Genomic DNA, 16,143 nt, shown 5'->3' on the forward strand with positions numbered 1-16,143 from the left:
GCTGTCAGAATTCGGAGTGGGCACCACCACTTTGCAGTGGTTCTGGTCCTACTTGGACAGTCATTTCCAGAGGCTGATGCTTGGTAAGTGCTCTTTGACTCTTCACTGTGGGGTTCCTCAGAGTTTTCTTTTATCCCCCATGCTGTTTAACTGCATGAGTGGGGTCATCCAACATTTTGGAGTACACACTGTCAGCAATATGCTGATGACACATGGCTCTACTTCTCCTTTACATCTGCAGATGAGGCAGTGGGTGGGCTAGACTGTTGTCTTGCCTCGGTAATGGACTGGATAAGAGCCAACAAACTGAAGCTCAATCCAGATAGGAATGCTCTGGTAACTACTGGGTTAGATTATTGGTTATATGTGGGGCTGCCTTTGAAGATGTTTCAGAAACTTTAGCTGGTGCAGAATTTAGCAGCCAGGTTGCTCACTGGGGGCAAGATGGTTTGAGCATTTCACACCAATCCTAGTCCAACTGGCTACCAATTAATTTCCAGGCCCAATTCAAAGTGCTGCAAGACCTCAAGGACCACCTTTCCCCATATGAACTGACCTGGACCCTGCAATCATCATCTGAGGCCCTTCTTTGTGAGAGTCCTTTTTTAATATAATTTTTATAATTTTCTTTTTTCTCATCACAAATATACTTCTATCCAGAACATACAGTTTGTATAACATATCCCCCTGTCTCTCTTTTGACTTCTCTCAACTTCCATTTCTGATTTGTTATCCTCTCTGTTGTATTTTGCTGTTTTTTTACAATATATCATATTTTTCCCTTTGTTATAATATTTGTTCCCTATCCATAAAATTGTGAATGTTTATTTAAATCCTACCATCAAGTCAATATTCTTTCTTTGCTTCTGCAAATTCTTTGTGTGAGTCCTTGAGAGGTCCGGAAGGTGGCAACACGAGAACGGGCCTTTTCTGTGGTGGCTCCCAGCTTGTGGAATGTTCTCCCCAGGGAAGCTTACCTCTGTATTTGTTACATATCTGTAGGCACCAGTCCAAAACATTCTTTTCCCAGGCCTTTGACTAATTAAACTATCTATGGCCTTTTAAATGGGAGGGGGGGCGGGTATTGTTACTGGTTGTGCCTAAATCTGAGGTAGGGATTTAACAGTGGGAAGCCAGCAGGAAGCAAAAGAAAGGATTAATATGTTTCCACCTGCGCATACAAATATGGACCAAGCAGGCACCCATTGGAGATTGCAGCCTTAATGGCTGCCTTGGGTTAAAAAGAGAGAAAATGTCTCTGGTTTGGGCTACTCACAGACATTTAAGTCAAATGTTACTATGCAGTCTCAGACCCATTAAAAAGCAAAACACAGAATTAATGTGTGCCGACTGAGCCAATATTAAGACTTTGGAGAGAAGATGCAAATGGGTGAAATCCAATGCAAATGTTATCTCCACTTCAGAAGCCTCCAAAACTGTTTGTATTATAAGCCATGAAAGGCTCTTGGTGATACTCATGGAGAGATGAACAGGGACGAATCTTCTCTGGACAGTCACACATTGTTTGCCTGCCAAGGACTCGCTCTCCTTCTCTGAGGGCAGCTTTATAGCCACTCATGGACAGATCCCGTGATGTGCGCTGCAGTGTTTCTCAGATGTTTTGAACTTCCACAACCCCCTTCCAAAGTTATTCTGCCCTCTGGGATCCCACAACTCACCCAGCGCCAAGCAACTGTTCCATAGCAGAATGGGAAGAGATCATTGAAAACATAAACTCCTCACTTTCCTGAGTCTTCAGGTTATGGTAGAGGTGCCTGGTTCTGTCACTTACCATTTCTGAGTGCTGCAGTTTAAGCTAAGCATAGTGAGACACTCTCTCTCTCTCTCTCTCTCTCTCTCTGTGTGTGTGTGTGTGTGTGCGCGCGCGCATTTTTGTGCTCACCACGAGGATTTTTTGTTTTGCCTTAGAATTCAAGAGACATATCCCTTAACACAGGCTATCTGACCCAATTGGCTCCAACTGTGTGGCTATGAGAAAAAAAGGTTGGCCAGGATAGTTCAGGATTTGGAAGCCATCCTGGATATGATTAAGGGACATCAGTCTTCAAATATCTAAAACAGGGGTTGTCAGCATGGTGCCCACGGGCACCATAGCACCTTTGAAGGCTTTCTTTCGTGCCCCCAGACAGATGCCCTGGCCTCTGAGTTTTCTACTTTAAAAAATAAGAACCTCTCTAGCCCTTCTAGAAAGAACATTATGCGACAAAATGTGCAGGAGTGAGTGTGATGTGGCCATGTGCGCGTGTGTGTTTCTGTGTGTGTAATGCTGGCATGATAAGCATAAAATTGTTGCAGGTGGCTGTTGCTCTATTTTATGTTATGCCATGCTCCCTGTGGCAGCCATTTTGTGGCTGGCACGCCCAGCACTATCTCAAAATTTGAAATGTGACCACAAAATGTTTCAAAAAGGTTGGTGACTCCTGATCTAAAAGGATGACACTCAGAAGATGGAACAGAATTTGTCCTCTAGGGCTAGGGGGGGGGAAACAGCTGGAAATTTCAGGGGAGCAGATTTCAGCTAAACGTTAAGAGAAACATCCTCACAGAACAAGCTGTTCAGCAGCGGAACAGGCGGCTTCCCCAAAAGGTGGGGAGCTTTCCTTGGCTGGAGGTATTCAAGGAGAGGCTGCATGGCCATCTGCCACAGATGCTGTAGCTGCTTCATTTAAAAGAGGATTAGACAAATTCATGGAGGATAAGTCCATCCATGGTTACTAGTCGTGATGGCTGTGCACTGTCTCCAGCATAAGAGGCCTCTCGGAATACCAGCTGCTGGGGAACACGAGCGAGCGAGGGCTCCTGTTGGGAAAGAGTGCTGAACTGAACCTTGCCAAAGCATCACCAAAAGAGAGGAAAAAGTATGATGCAGGTCTGCATAAAGGGGTTAATTTGTATGTAGGGAATGCACATTTAGAAACAACGACAACAATGTTGATAGAAATGCAATGCATCTTACTATAGTTGGGAAGTCTGTGGAGAGCCGTAGCTACAGAGCGGGGGGGGGGGGGGAGGCTAGCCATGTTTTTTACCCCAATTGTACACAAATGCACATGGGGTGTTTGCGCCAAACTGGGTCTTTGACCCGGGTGAAATAAAGCCTCATTTCGCTCCTGGACTGTGACTAGATGACCTGAACATTGTCCAGGTTGCTACCCGTCGACGGGCAACTCTGAAAGGTCCTCCTCTCCCTCCTTGTGAGGTTTTTTTTTAATCTGCAATCTGAGCTTAGACCAGGCAACCCTTCAAACTGAGGGCTGACTATCCTCTGGCAGTTCTTCAGGTGCAGGACATTGCTCCGTAAAAAATGATACATGACCACCCTAACTAGATAAGACTTTTGTCTCATGTTCTTCTCATGTCCTTATCCTCTCCTGCAATTTACATGTGGAGCAGAGGGTTGGACGAGATGGCATTCAGGATTCCTTCCAATTGTATGAGTTGGAAAACACAGTGGGGCAAGCCCTACCTGTTGCACGTTGGCCAGGTATCTAAAGCTGCCTGTTTGCAAAGAAAAGCCTCAGTGTAACTCTACACCGAAGTGACTGAGTGAGAGTCTGTCACGGTAAATGTTGAGATGCCTGTGCAATAATAGTTTGTGAAAACAAGTACCTCACAACACAAACATATTTGCTTTACAGATGCCTAACTTCACAGAAGCAAACGTTTCCATTATTTGTATGCTCTCTACACTTATCAGTCAATATCAACATTGTGTCGTAACCATCTTTACCAAGTGATCTCCTTGACAGGGTGCCATGCTTGGAATGCTCTGCTTTCTTGCTTTCTATGGTGCAGTGATTCATGCTTCTCCTCAGAGCCGTCTTTCCCATAGGGCTTAGTGGTGCGTCGCGCCAGGGCACCGGCCTCTCAGGGGCACCCCAGCAAGTGGGGAAACTGTGCGGCTTTGCCGGCGGCCTCCCCTTTCCCTGCACACCCACCAGCTGCGCCCCGCCAACCATAAGGCTGGCCGTCTTGCAGCTTCCCTCCCAAGCCTCTGCGGGGATCACTTTCCTCCCGAGGAGGCTTGGAAGGGGCACAACTTCACTCCCAAGCCTCTGTGGGGATTGCTCTCCCGCAGCGGCATGAGGGAGAGTTGCACCCCCCCCCCCGATGGCTGGCATTGCGCAGCTAAGGCCACCCCAACACTATCTGTGGTAATGGGGGGGCGCGCTGGGCGGATATTTACACCCCGGTGCCGCATCTGCTAAAGACGGCCCTTCTTCTCCTTTTGATGTAAACCACTGTGTAAGTGACTAATCTGATCCCATAAGAAAAAGCCTCACAGAAACTTCTTCAAGAGATCTTCCTTTTGTAGTAGTGAAGACAGGGCTTATTTTAAAAACGAATCTCCCTGTCTACATCTTCCATCTCCCAAACTGAATTATATCTGATTTCCAAACCCTGAATTCTGATTTTCTTAATTGGTTTTAGAGATGAGTGCCAAATCTCTGGTCTTGCTCACTTGAAAATTATAAGGACAGTAAGTATCCAGAAAAGATTAGTGCATGATCTTGCATAGCCTCTAACACTCAGTCATAGTGCATAACAGGTCTTTCTTTCCTATTATTGTAAGAAAGGAGGGCCTTCTTGGTAGTGGCACCTGCCCTGTGGAACGCCCTCCAACCAGATGTCAAAAAGAAAAACAACTACCAGACTGAAGGCAGCCCTGTTTAGGGAAGCTTTTAATGTTTAATAGATGATTGTATTTTAATATTCTGTTGGAAGCTGCCCAGAGTGGCTGGGGAAACCCGGCCAGATGGGCAGAGTATAACTAATAAATTATTATTATTAGTAGTAGTAGTATCGAAGGAACATCAATGCCAACTTTTGCCCTGCCTAACAGAGCCATCTGCACACACAAACACAATCCATCATACTGAAGGGGGTTTAGCCAGACCTGCCTGGCTCTGCTGGTGAGGAGCACTGCACTTGTACCTCCTCAAATGGAAGCCACTGCTGGCAGCATCCCCACTGGAAATGGAGATGGTGAGAGCAGAGCTGGCTCCTGAGCCAGCCTTCCTCCCATCATGTGACAGCAACATCACTGAGCCACCCTGGGATCTGGCACAGCAAGGGGTGTTTTTCCTCCCTGCCACACCCTTCCTTTCAACCTGGCTGGTGTGAGCAGTGGTGCTGAGGTGCAGCAGTGGCTTTGCTCATGCTGGTTTGGATTGCAGCAAGCCCAGGAAAGTGAAATGCCCTGTAGTATAATAAGAAAACCGTTCACAGCCACTGAAATGTAGCTTTTGCGGGTACAAAAATTAAGTGGAGAGAAAAATACCCTCTTCATTTATGTGAACAAGTGAATGTTATTACATTACCGGTATATATTTATTTATACCCTGCCTTTCTCTCTGGCAGGGACTCGGGCCTGAACATGCTTGAACATGGTAATTGGTTACATACTCTGTGATATCTGGCCTGGTTTTGGGTGTTCATCTTCAAGTCTGGAGGAGAGGAGAGGTTTGGTAGGATCCATCCATTACTAGTGGATGAGCACTTTTAGGGGTTTTGTTTTATTGTATTTTTATTTGATGCATTTTGGTTTTGAATATCAAGGTGTTTTGGTTTTCATGGATTTGTAAGTGCTTTGAGACATCTTCATGTGAGAAGATTGATGAAACGTATAAATAACTCTCTTACATTCAAAGTGGATTTTGTGTTTGACAAAATGGTATCTAATCTCATCTTCAAAGGGGAAGATGTGAACAAGCTCACAGTGTATGGCTCTCATCTCTCAACTGGACAAAGGATTAGGCCAGGCCAGGCCTGCTTTGTTAGGATATTAATACCAGCTTGCTCTTAATCTGCTTGCTTAGGATTTGCTAGTTTTATGGTTGTACTGGAAAGGTATTGGTTTTATTTTAAATTTTTCCATTGCGTTGTACACCACTTCATTATTTTTTAAAGTGTGGAATGACATAAAAACAACATTTAAATGTTTATATTTGGGGCACCCCAAGCAGCTGCAAAGAAGATGCTGATCATAATATCCATTGCTTGATTAAATGTTTTTGCTTTCCCCCAAGTTACCACTTGGGCTGGCTCCAGAAACAAGGCCATTTGAGACCCAGATGGAAACAGGCCTCCCATGCAGTCTTCATGAAGTGCTTCCCCACCCCAACACCCGTGGGACTTATAACAGATATATTGTTCAGCACAAACGTATTGTGATCAGAATACAGTGGTACCTTGGGTTACAGACGCTTCAGGTTACAGACTCTGCTAACCCAGAAATAGTACCTTGGGTCAGTGGCGTAGCGTGGGTTGTCAGCACCCGGGGCAAGGCAAGTAATTTGCGCCCCCTAACCCGTGGATTTGCGCCCCCTAACCCCCAGAAGTTGCGGCCGGTGCGGCCGCCCCCCCCCCCCGCACGCTACGCCACTGCCTTAGGTTAAGAACTTTGCTTCAGGATGAGAACAGAAATCGCGCAGCAGCTGCGTGGCGGCAGCAGGAGGCCACATTAGCTAAAGTGGTGCTTCAGGTTAAGAGCAGTTTCAGGTTAAGAATGGACCTCCAGAAGGAATTAAGTTCTTAACCTGAGGTACAACTGTAGTAGGATGGGCATTCCTATGAGCCCACAGAACTTTTGAATACTTGGCGCAACATAGTGGCTAACAATAAGTGGAGTTGTGCGACTGTTGCAAATAAGTCAACAAATGGGAACACCCTTGATTGAAAACTTCCAGTCGCTCTCAAAGGCTGCCCTCTTATTCCAAATGACCCCCCTTTAATTCACTGGGGCTTCCTTCAGGGGCGGACTTTGGTAATCTTTGATAATATGGTGCCCTGAGAGAGCCCAAAATCTGGCACCCCCCCCCAATGGATCTTCTCCATTTTGCGCCCCCTCAGCTCAGCACCTGGTGCAGGGGAACCACCTGCAGAGTGATAAATCCAGTGCTGCTTTCTTCCCAGGAAACATCATATGTTTTGCGCTCCAAGTGACCCTCCAGGACGATTTGGTCCTCCACTTCCCACCAGTCTCAGCCAACATGGCCAATGCTGAGTGATACTGGGAGGTGTGATATAAGAAGATCTAAAGGACATCTGGTTGGAGTGGATGGTGTTATAGACAAGCCACTCTTCTCCTCCCAGCAAGGTAGAGAAAGGAGCACAATATCAAGGTGCTTACGTTTTATGCGTCTCTTTCTTTATTGCCTCTGTAGCCCACCTTTTCTTTTAAGGAGCTCAAGGCGGAGTACATTATTATTATTGTTGTTTATTGAATATATATATACCACCCTGTACCGGGGGGGGGGTCTCATGCTTCCCGCTCTCCCCCTGCTACCCCCACAACAGTCCTGTGAGGTGGGTTAGGCGGCCGTGATCTCTGCGCTGATACCTGGGAATCGCTTGGAAGGAAAGCTCTACCTCGACGCTGCGCAGCTTCTCTCCAGCCTCGCCGAATTCCGCCCGAAAACCGCAGCGACCCAATCAAGCCCCGGACTACAACTCCCAGCATCCTTCTCCGGACCGCGCACGCCGGGCAGCTGCGGTTCGGCGCCGCCGCCGCCGCCTTCCCCCTTGCCACTCGCGGGGCGTTCTCCTGCCGGACGGGCTGGGCGTCGAGGCTCCGTGGGACGAGCGGGCTCCCCGGTTCCGCCAGCTCCTCGCCGCCCCGCGGCGCCCCGGGCGAGGGCGGCGTCCCGCGTCCTCCCCAGCCGGAGAAGGGGGAGTTTCCAGGAAGTGGCCATATTGGATTCATTCAGTTGCCTCAGCCCCGGGAGGAGGAGCAGGAGGAGGAGAGGAGCAGGTTCCCGGCAAGACGGCTTCCTAGAGCCCCAGGAGCAGGAACCCCTTCGCCCTTCGGCCCCCGGATCTCCCTGCCATGGCTGCGACGGAGCTGGAGCGCTTCTCTGTGAGTAGCAGCCTCGTCTCTAGCCAGGAGGGCAGGGGCGCCGCGCGCACGCCGCTCCCTCCAAGAGCTTAGAGACCCCGGCTGGCGGGGGCTGCGCCGTGGGAAAGGGCTCGCCGTGGGGGAGTTTAGGGACGGGACTCCGGGCCGCGCGGGGGCTGCCCGTCCGAATTGGGCTGAGCCTGGGGCACCAGGGATCTCCCGGGGAAGGGAGTCGCCGCCTTCTGCAGAAGAGGCTGCGCGTCTCCAGCAGGCAGGCGTGTTGTCACTTACTCACCGGATTGCCAGCTCCGCCACGAAACACGCGTTTGGCAGGGCGGGGAGGGGGCAGGGAGGGGGCTTTTGCCTTTCTGCCAGGATAGATGGCGATGGAGGGACTGGAATGGTGGGGACCTGTAGTCCTCGGCGCGACTCTGTGGGAGCGTGGGGGCTAAGGCTGCGTTTCCCACCCCTCTTACCTGGGGGTAAGCGCCGCCGAATTCAGTGGGGCTTATTTCTGGGTAGGGTTGCAGCCTCGGGGGGGGGGGGTCCTCTATGGGTTTTGTACAGCTGCACCAGGTGCCAAGGCTGCCGCCGCGTTTTAATACATGTGGCCTGCACCCAAGGAGTGGACTGTCGTAGGTAGTCGGATAAGACCCACCAGCCGACTTTCTCCTTCCGAGGCATCGGGGATCTTCCCATTCCGATGGACTTTTTGCCCTGCCCTGCAGTATTTGTTTAGTCTCTGCGGCAGGAGATGGGCAGCTGGCCTTCAGGAATGGAAACAGCAGCTGCAGTTCAAAAAAGGGTCCTTGCAGCTGGGTCCTGTGCATGTCTGCATGGACTCGACTCCCACTGCTCACCTCTGAGCAAGTCGCACTGAAAACAGGGGCTGTTTCTTGTGGATGTTGTGTGCAGGATCTCAAAGAGATGAGCCTCTTTCATTCTGAACCAGCTGTCGCCCAAAGGGGATTCTTCTCGGTGCATTTAATCTTAATCGAGTGGGAAACCTTTGGCCCTCCAGATATGCTTTTTTAAAAAACAAAAAACCCTGCTATGGTGGCTCATGATCAGGGCTCATGGGAGTTGGAGTCAGGAAGACCACAGGTTCCCTGTCCTCGATTTAATAATTCCTGGGCGGGGAAGTCAGATGCTCAGCAGAAGTATTACCCACATAGTTGGCTGCCAATATATTGCTGCGATTACTTACGCAACTCAAAACTTGAAGTGCATAACAGAGAGAAGCAAAAGTGAGCTTTTTCTGTTTGCCAGTGGCTTTGACTCTGTGTTAGAAACTGGGAGAGAAAAGCTAGGAGCCAAATGGCTCCTGGGTTGTGGACGTCAAAACAGAATGTCTAGTTGCCATTCAGCAACACTTTTTATTTATTATTGTATAAGCATGAACTAATACGCAATTCACATAAGTGACATATTGTTAATATCACATTTCTAACATAAATTGTTAATACACGTTTAATTTGGTGCTTACAATAAAAATACTGGTATATATTTCAGTTTTCAAAACACTCTACTGTACTCTTAACATATTGTCTGTCCTTAACATATTCTTTGAGGCTTCAAAGCACATACATTTCAGTAATCCTTGAGTGTCAGCCAGGTGCAAAAAAATGGCACCCAGACTTTTTGAGCTGCTTGCAAATGGAGAATCTTTATGCGTGAAATGCACCTGGCTCCCTGCTAATTTCGAACCCTGCTTTTACTCCAGTAATGATGAGCAGCTGTAATTATGGGCCTGAACCTACCATTTCTACTGAGGCTAAATAGTATCTTCCTATTGACATAAGCTGATTATAGAAATGTGAACTGTCTGTTGGAAGCCCCATACGTGATGTTGACACTGCACATATATATATATCACATTATCTTGGACGTGAGGGTATGCAAACACAGTTCAGCTAATAGTCCAAACCTCTATCAGCCTTGAATTCCTCAAGTCTGTGATATGCATTCGCGCAACATGCATGAATGAAATTTCATGCCCATTATGCATTTAACCACTCTGTGCTGTCTCTTTCAGACACTTTTTATCTAGCTCTGTGAAAGAATGAGAGATCTCTTTCCCCATAAAACCATGGGACATACTAGTTTTATGTATGCCTTAGTATGCTTACTAAAACAAACAACAATTTTTTTCTTTCAGAATAATTTCTTTTTTGAAGGCTGATTGTCAAACCTCTGTGTGTGCCATTATCCTGTCTAGAACACAGCCAATGTTTTGTTTGAGTTGCCAGATGTCTCTGGCCATTGCAAATCCTTAATTGTGTAAATCTTGGCATCTAAACAAGACAGAAGCCAAGGAATGGCTTTCTAAGCCAACACTGTGGGTGTCTCTGAATGGCAACATCATTTAAATGCACATTTATGAGGCACAAACTAAGACTGTGCCTTGTAGTGTGTTGGAAATGTCAGATGGAAAGTTTGGGAAGTGTTTTGTATATTTATGTTGGGTCTGCAGGAACCTCCTGTTAAGAAGAAATGAAACAATTACAAAATGTACAGCTGCTGTTATATATACATTGTGTACATATAACTGTATACATTGTATAATCTCATTGCACTCTATGAAAGGCACAGGTTAGTTAAAACGATCTGATACTGCCTTGCATCTATGGGTTTCTAACTGCTCATTTGAACAATTATATTGTGTCCTTCCTGGATTTTAGCTTGTGCTAATTCACACAAGCATTTTCTCTGGCCATCTGGAGGTTTATTTATTGTGTTGCAGCCTATGGCATAAGTCAAGTGGAACAACTCAGGGTTGGCTAACTCCTGCACTGGGATTTTCTGAAGATGCAAATTCTTTAAATGAATGTAGGGTAATATTCAGAGGTGTCTTTCTGCTGGCATAGCAGCCACCCCACTAGCCGGAACCCTTGTTAATAGGGTAGTCAGTGGAACATTCAAAACCGATGGATGGTGTGCAGCGACATTTGCATGTGCAAAATATAGAGTGCAACTGCGGCTGTTATATATGACAGTGGAGCTTGTGCACTGCTGCTGGCACTGTTAAGGGTTAAGTTTGTTAGGAGCTTCTAGGAATTGTAACTCTGTGAAGGGCAGACTCCTGTGCCCAGAAATCTTTGAGGGCAAGAATGTGCTTCAAATGTGCTTTAAAGGTACGGTGTGTACACAGCCTGGTGGTTGATGCCTCATAGGGGGAAATGAAAAAGGGGGGAGAGGCATTGTAATGGGTGTAATGGGTGCTAGAGTGAAATTTTTTTATTTTTTTATTACACATCTATACTGCCCTTCATCAGAGGATCACAGGGTGGGTTATACAATGTAAAAACACAAAAATACATAACATAGTAACAAACAAAAACAATAAAAACCACGCACGCACACACAGTAACCACGCACGCACACACAATAAAAACCACGCACGCACACACAGGCCATAGATTGTTTATTTTTTAAAAAATATTTTATTAGGTTTTATCAATAGAAAAGTTTAGAAAAATACAAAAACGAAAAAAATACAAAATTACAAAATACAGACATTGAACACAAAAAAGAAGGAAAAAAACACATATAAAAGAAAACAAAAATGCCCTCTTTCTTAATTTCTCATCTTTAGTTAACTTATTTTCCTGACTTCCTCACGTCTCCCATTTTTGTATCCCTTTTAAGCATTGGTTCAGCAAATTCATGTCCTATTAGTTTATCTATTATTAATCCAATCTTACATTTTACCTTGTTGCTAGAACCCCTGCAATTTATTTCAATGTCATCAGCATTCAAAAATTTAGCCATAGATTGTTTAATTAGCCAAAGGCCTGAGAGAAGAGGAATGTTTCTGCCTGGTGCCTAAAGATATGTCACAAAAGCGCCCGGCAAGCCTCCCTGGGGAGAGCATTCCACAAGCGGAATGATGGAAATTGCGTTCATACCCAAGAATATACCCAAGAGACAAACACTCCAGTCCAGTAAGCTGAGCTAAACGGTGGTGCCTATATATGCCGGAGGACAAGAGGTCTATCGGGACCTTCCGTGGAGTTTTAGTGTGGGGGCAAATCAAAGTGGGAGAGTTGAGATTAAAGCAAGAGCACAGTTAAGCAGCCTGAATCAACAGGGCTTGCAGCATTTCCTCCTGAATGGAAAGCTCTTCCATGGGGGGGGGGGAGTGGAAAAAAGTATCATGTGATGATCACATGCCCGCTTCACTGATGGCATGCACACATGTACGGAAGCTACACTTGCCCATGTGTGCGCAGTGAAATGCACGTGTACACGTCACACTGTTGGTTGCAATCTGCATGCAGTTCGCAAAAGAGAGCGTTCGAAACAGTCAACAGAGGAGGACAATCCACAGTGAGAATGAAAGCATGCAGTTATGCGCAGGAGCATAAACTGCCGTTCTTGGGTACATCATGGCAGGAGGGCAAAACTTGATACTGGAGCAGGCACTGTGGGATTAATGGGATTTCCTCTGTCTATGCACACAGCCAAATTGCACAACTTGAAGTGCCTGCAACGTGGACCCCCCCTCGCCTCCCCAGTCCATCATAATGATGGAATTTCACTAGTTATATCATAAATGCCAAATAATTGTGGTAATGCCAATTTTTTTGAGGGGAGGAATAACTTAAAAGTTCTGCTGTTTGTTGTTAGTGTTGAAAGCACATCCATGTAGGCATTGATACAATGGGAATAAAAATAAACCGAGTTGAGGGTTTTGCTAAAACAGCAAGCTCAAGTCATTTGTATTCCCTTCCAGCGCCAGTGCCTTGAAACCTTGCCAGAAACTTGCTCTCAGTGGTTACTTGTGTTTCTATTGAGAGTAATTAGCTCGGAGGAAAATTGTTCCCGTGATAATGTTTGAACCACTCAGAATGCAAAACAAAGCACAAAAGCGCTGCTCAGGTTATTGCTTTTGTGTGGCATCAAGAAATCTAAAACATCGTTTCTATTAGGTGAATGGTGCAGGCAGTATATGCTGTATAATTGCTACCAGAAGCCAAGCTGGATGGGATTTGTGTAGGTTTAAAGCTGCCATTGGTGGTGTTCAAAAGCTTATATGTTACTGTAGAGTTATTCAGGAGGAATTACAGTGATGACCAACACCTTTTATTTTCATGTATTGGGAATAGCTTAACTTCCCAAGCTCAAGTTGTCATAGTTTGAGCTAACATCATATATAGAAATTCCTTTCTCTCCATGGTTTTAGTGCATCCCTCCCGTAACTTCTTCTCCTTCCCTTCTTAAATCTCTGAACAAAAATGTTGAGCATTCTGCATTAGTTTCAAGCCCTTATGCAGTGCTGGCTATGGGGAGAAAGTAACACATGAAATGAACTGGGCTGTGACCCATTTATCTGATGCTGCACAGTCTATCCTTGGAAAACATTTTTTGATTCAAAACTGGGTGTCTGGTGATACAGGATTCAGCAACCTGGCTTTCGCTCCCACCCCCCTCCATTACTTTTACCAAGGACCAATACTAGTTTGAACATCAAGTGCCATTCCCCTGAATTGTAATACCTTAGGAAGTCCCTTTGTCAAACAAATGGAGCTCTGTGTTTAGTTATTATGAAATATATTGTGGGAATTGTTCTGCATTTTGAAAATTAAATTTAAAATATTGTTCAAAACAGTTTGTTTTTCACTATCATAAATTTTGGGTATGTTTGTGTAAGACAATGGAATGTGAATACAACCCCCCACCCCCTGCCAGCCCCAGTTGTTATGTAAGATTTTGCTGGAGCATCAGTGTGTTCTGTCTGCCTGTGACCTTAATGATGGCCTCTAGAAGGGCAGATCAATCCTAATTTAATTAGAGATGTAGCCAAACTGAACATCCATCCCTGCACGACCATGAAGCTTGCTAGGTGGCCCTGAGCAAGTCACGATCTCTCAACTTAATCCATCCTACAGGGTTTTGTTGAGAGGATAAAATATAAATCTCTGCCCAATAGTGGCACAGACATGGATTCTTTAGTTTTGTTACATTCTCAGGGCTGATAACAGATATCTGCTGGGTAACTTGGTGCCCCTGAAGATATACTGTATACACTAAATGAAATCCAAGGCTGCATTCCTGTGCACACTTGGAAGCAAGGTCTAAGGACCTCCATGGAAGTCACTAGAAAGTTAGCATCCATACATACAGTTTGGCTGCCCATTACGTTGGCCGACTTTGATTTAGGTGCTGAATCACTTTCCTATCCTGTGATGCCAAAAGGGAGGGCAAAGAGTTGATTTGGTGCTCATAAAACATGGTTGAATAGCTACTTCACAACTGCACACCTGCTCTGACCCTACGGGAATTACAGTGCAAGCCTACATTTCTATACAGAAGTATGTCCCATTGAATTCATCGGGACTTGCTTCAAGTTAAGTGTGTGTAGGACTGCAGACTTAGGATTTCACATTTTGAATGTTTTCATCTTTATTGCAATAGCTGGTTTAAAACTCTGGCTAGTTCTGAAACAAGGTAACCATAGTTTCCCAGTTTGGATGGAATGAGAAGGTATGGTTAATTGAAAACTTACCAGCTTACTGCAGTGTATGCCAAGAGAGCCAGCAGTGGACTCGTAATCTGGTGAACCGGGTTCGATTCCCTGCTCCTCCACATGCAGCTGCTGGGTGACCTTGGGCTAGTCATACTACTCTGAAGTCTCTCAGCCCCACCCACCTCACAGAGTGTTTGTTGTGGGGGAGGAAGGGAAAGGAGATTGTTAGCCGCTTTGAAACTCCTTAGGGTAGTGATAAAGCGGGATATAAAATCCAAACTCTCTCAAACTCAAGGAGTGAAAAGGTGGCAAAATGAAAGAGAGCATGAGCAAAGGGCTTGTGCATATATTGGCTTGTTTAAGCTGAGAAATGATTGTCAGAACCAGGCCATTATGTTACTTCTATGGGGGAGTTCTGAGCTTCCTTTTTAAATACCAGTAGTGATCATTGAATCCAAAGCTGTGGTTGGAATAACATTTGATTCTCAATACTTCCAGCACTCCCACAGAAACCCTGCATGACCTAAAAGCCAGTGTCATATGGAATCCTGATGAATAAGGACTCCATCTCACACAAACACCCAGTAGTTAAGGTCTCATTATTAAGCCATTATTCATGGTTGCAGAACTGGAAGTGTGGAATGCATCTATTAAACATAATTGTAATTTAAGTGTGATATGAAGAGTGTATCTCTGCTGCTTCTCTGCAACTCATCTTGCTCCCTTTCTCCTTAAAGCTTGATGGGAGCAACTTGGAGCATATTTTTTTTCTTGAGCCAGCAGCTTGTGTTTAAGCTCTGCCCTGTGGGCTATAGTTGGGCTTCGGGATATTTAGCGACCCTTCTGAGCATGTGTGAAGTGCCTTCTTGGTGCTTCTTTCATAACTCACATTGGGGATTTTGTTCTGGGTTTATGTGTTCTGGGTTGTTCACTTTGAGATGGCTATATTGTGTGCCTGATGCCCTTAATACACACAACAGATGTTCGTTGGATTGGACACCCTTATGAAGGCATGTCACTCTTCCTTGTCAACTGTTGATGTTTCTAAACCTCCGTCCCACATTAGATTGTATGGGTTTGGGGTTTGTTTTTCATTTTCTCTTCGGGAAGCTGCCTTCACTTCCCACACTATGTTTAAAACAAGCCAGCCCCTCTCCTCTCTCTACCCCCCTCACCCCCACGTTGCTAAATGCAAAGTGCGATGGAAGGAACTATTATAAGAAGCTGACAACTGATGTGGCACAATCTGGGGAGCTGGGCTTGTTCTGCTGGGTTCCCCCTCCCCCCCCTGCTAATGGTTTTATGCTTCACCCTCAGCTGCTGAGGTTTGATGTAAAGCTCTTGAGATGATAGGGTGTTCTTGGCAAATAAAGGAGTTAGAAAAACATTTCAGAAATGTTACCAATAGCTAAGGCAACAGTGTGAGAAGAGGTCATGTGTCTCTCTCTCATTTCATAACAGACCACAACTGTGAAATGTTCTGTGGAGGACTGCTGTGGGAAAGTTGATGGCTGTGATTTCCCTTTTGAATTGCCTTGAAGCTGGCCTGGGATGCTTCTTACCTCACAAAAGGATATAGGGCAAATAATTCCTTTGCAGAAAAGGGAGTTGAGCCAGAGCTGTGCTCTTAGATTTCCCACCACCACCACCACCACCACCACCACCGTAGAATTGGGATGACATGAGCCTCCCTAGATATTCTCTAGGAAAGGTGCCATATGTCATGTCCCCAAAGTGCCTGTTCTCCAATCACCATCCAACTAATTTAATTTGTTGGGCCGACAGTTTCCCTGAAGGGATCTGCATGCATAGGCTG

General features: G+C 45.8%; 2 protein-coding genes across 7 annotated transcripts in view; one reads left to right on the forward strand and one right to left on the reverse strand.

Moving 5' to 3' along the window:
* Positions 1 to 7,490, reverse strand: part of LOC309527152 (uncharacterized protein) — a 42,657-nt gene extending 35,167 nt beyond the window's left edge. Inside the window, exon 1 of the mRNA XM_082213718.1 lies at positions 7,393 to 7,490. The gene's annotated coding sequence lies outside the window, so the exon portion shown is untranslated. The remainder of the gene's footprint in view (positions 1 to 7,392) is intronic.
* Positions 7,491 to 7,650: 160 nt separating this feature from the next.
* The window catches only part of SEPTIN8 (septin 8), a 60,417-nt gene continuing 51,924 nt past the window's right edge, over positions 7,651 to 16,143 (forward strand). For all 6 annotated transcript variants that reach the window (XM_082213706.1, XM_082213707.1, XM_082213708.1 and 3 more), the window contains exon 1: positions 7,651 to 7,879. In XM_082213706.1, the coding sequence (XP_082069832.1) occupies positions 7,850 to 7,879 (30 nt within the window). In that variant the 5' untranslated portion in view covers positions 7,651 to 7,849. The remainder of the gene's footprint in view (positions 7,880 to 16,143) is intronic.

The sequence above is a fragment of the Podarcis vaucheri genome (genome assembly GCF_965113315.1).
Source record: "Podarcis vaucheri genome assembly, chromosome: 2".
Taxonomy (NCBI): domain Eukaryota; kingdom Metazoa; phylum Chordata; class Lepidosauria; order Squamata; family Lacertidae; genus Podarcis; species Podarcis vaucheri.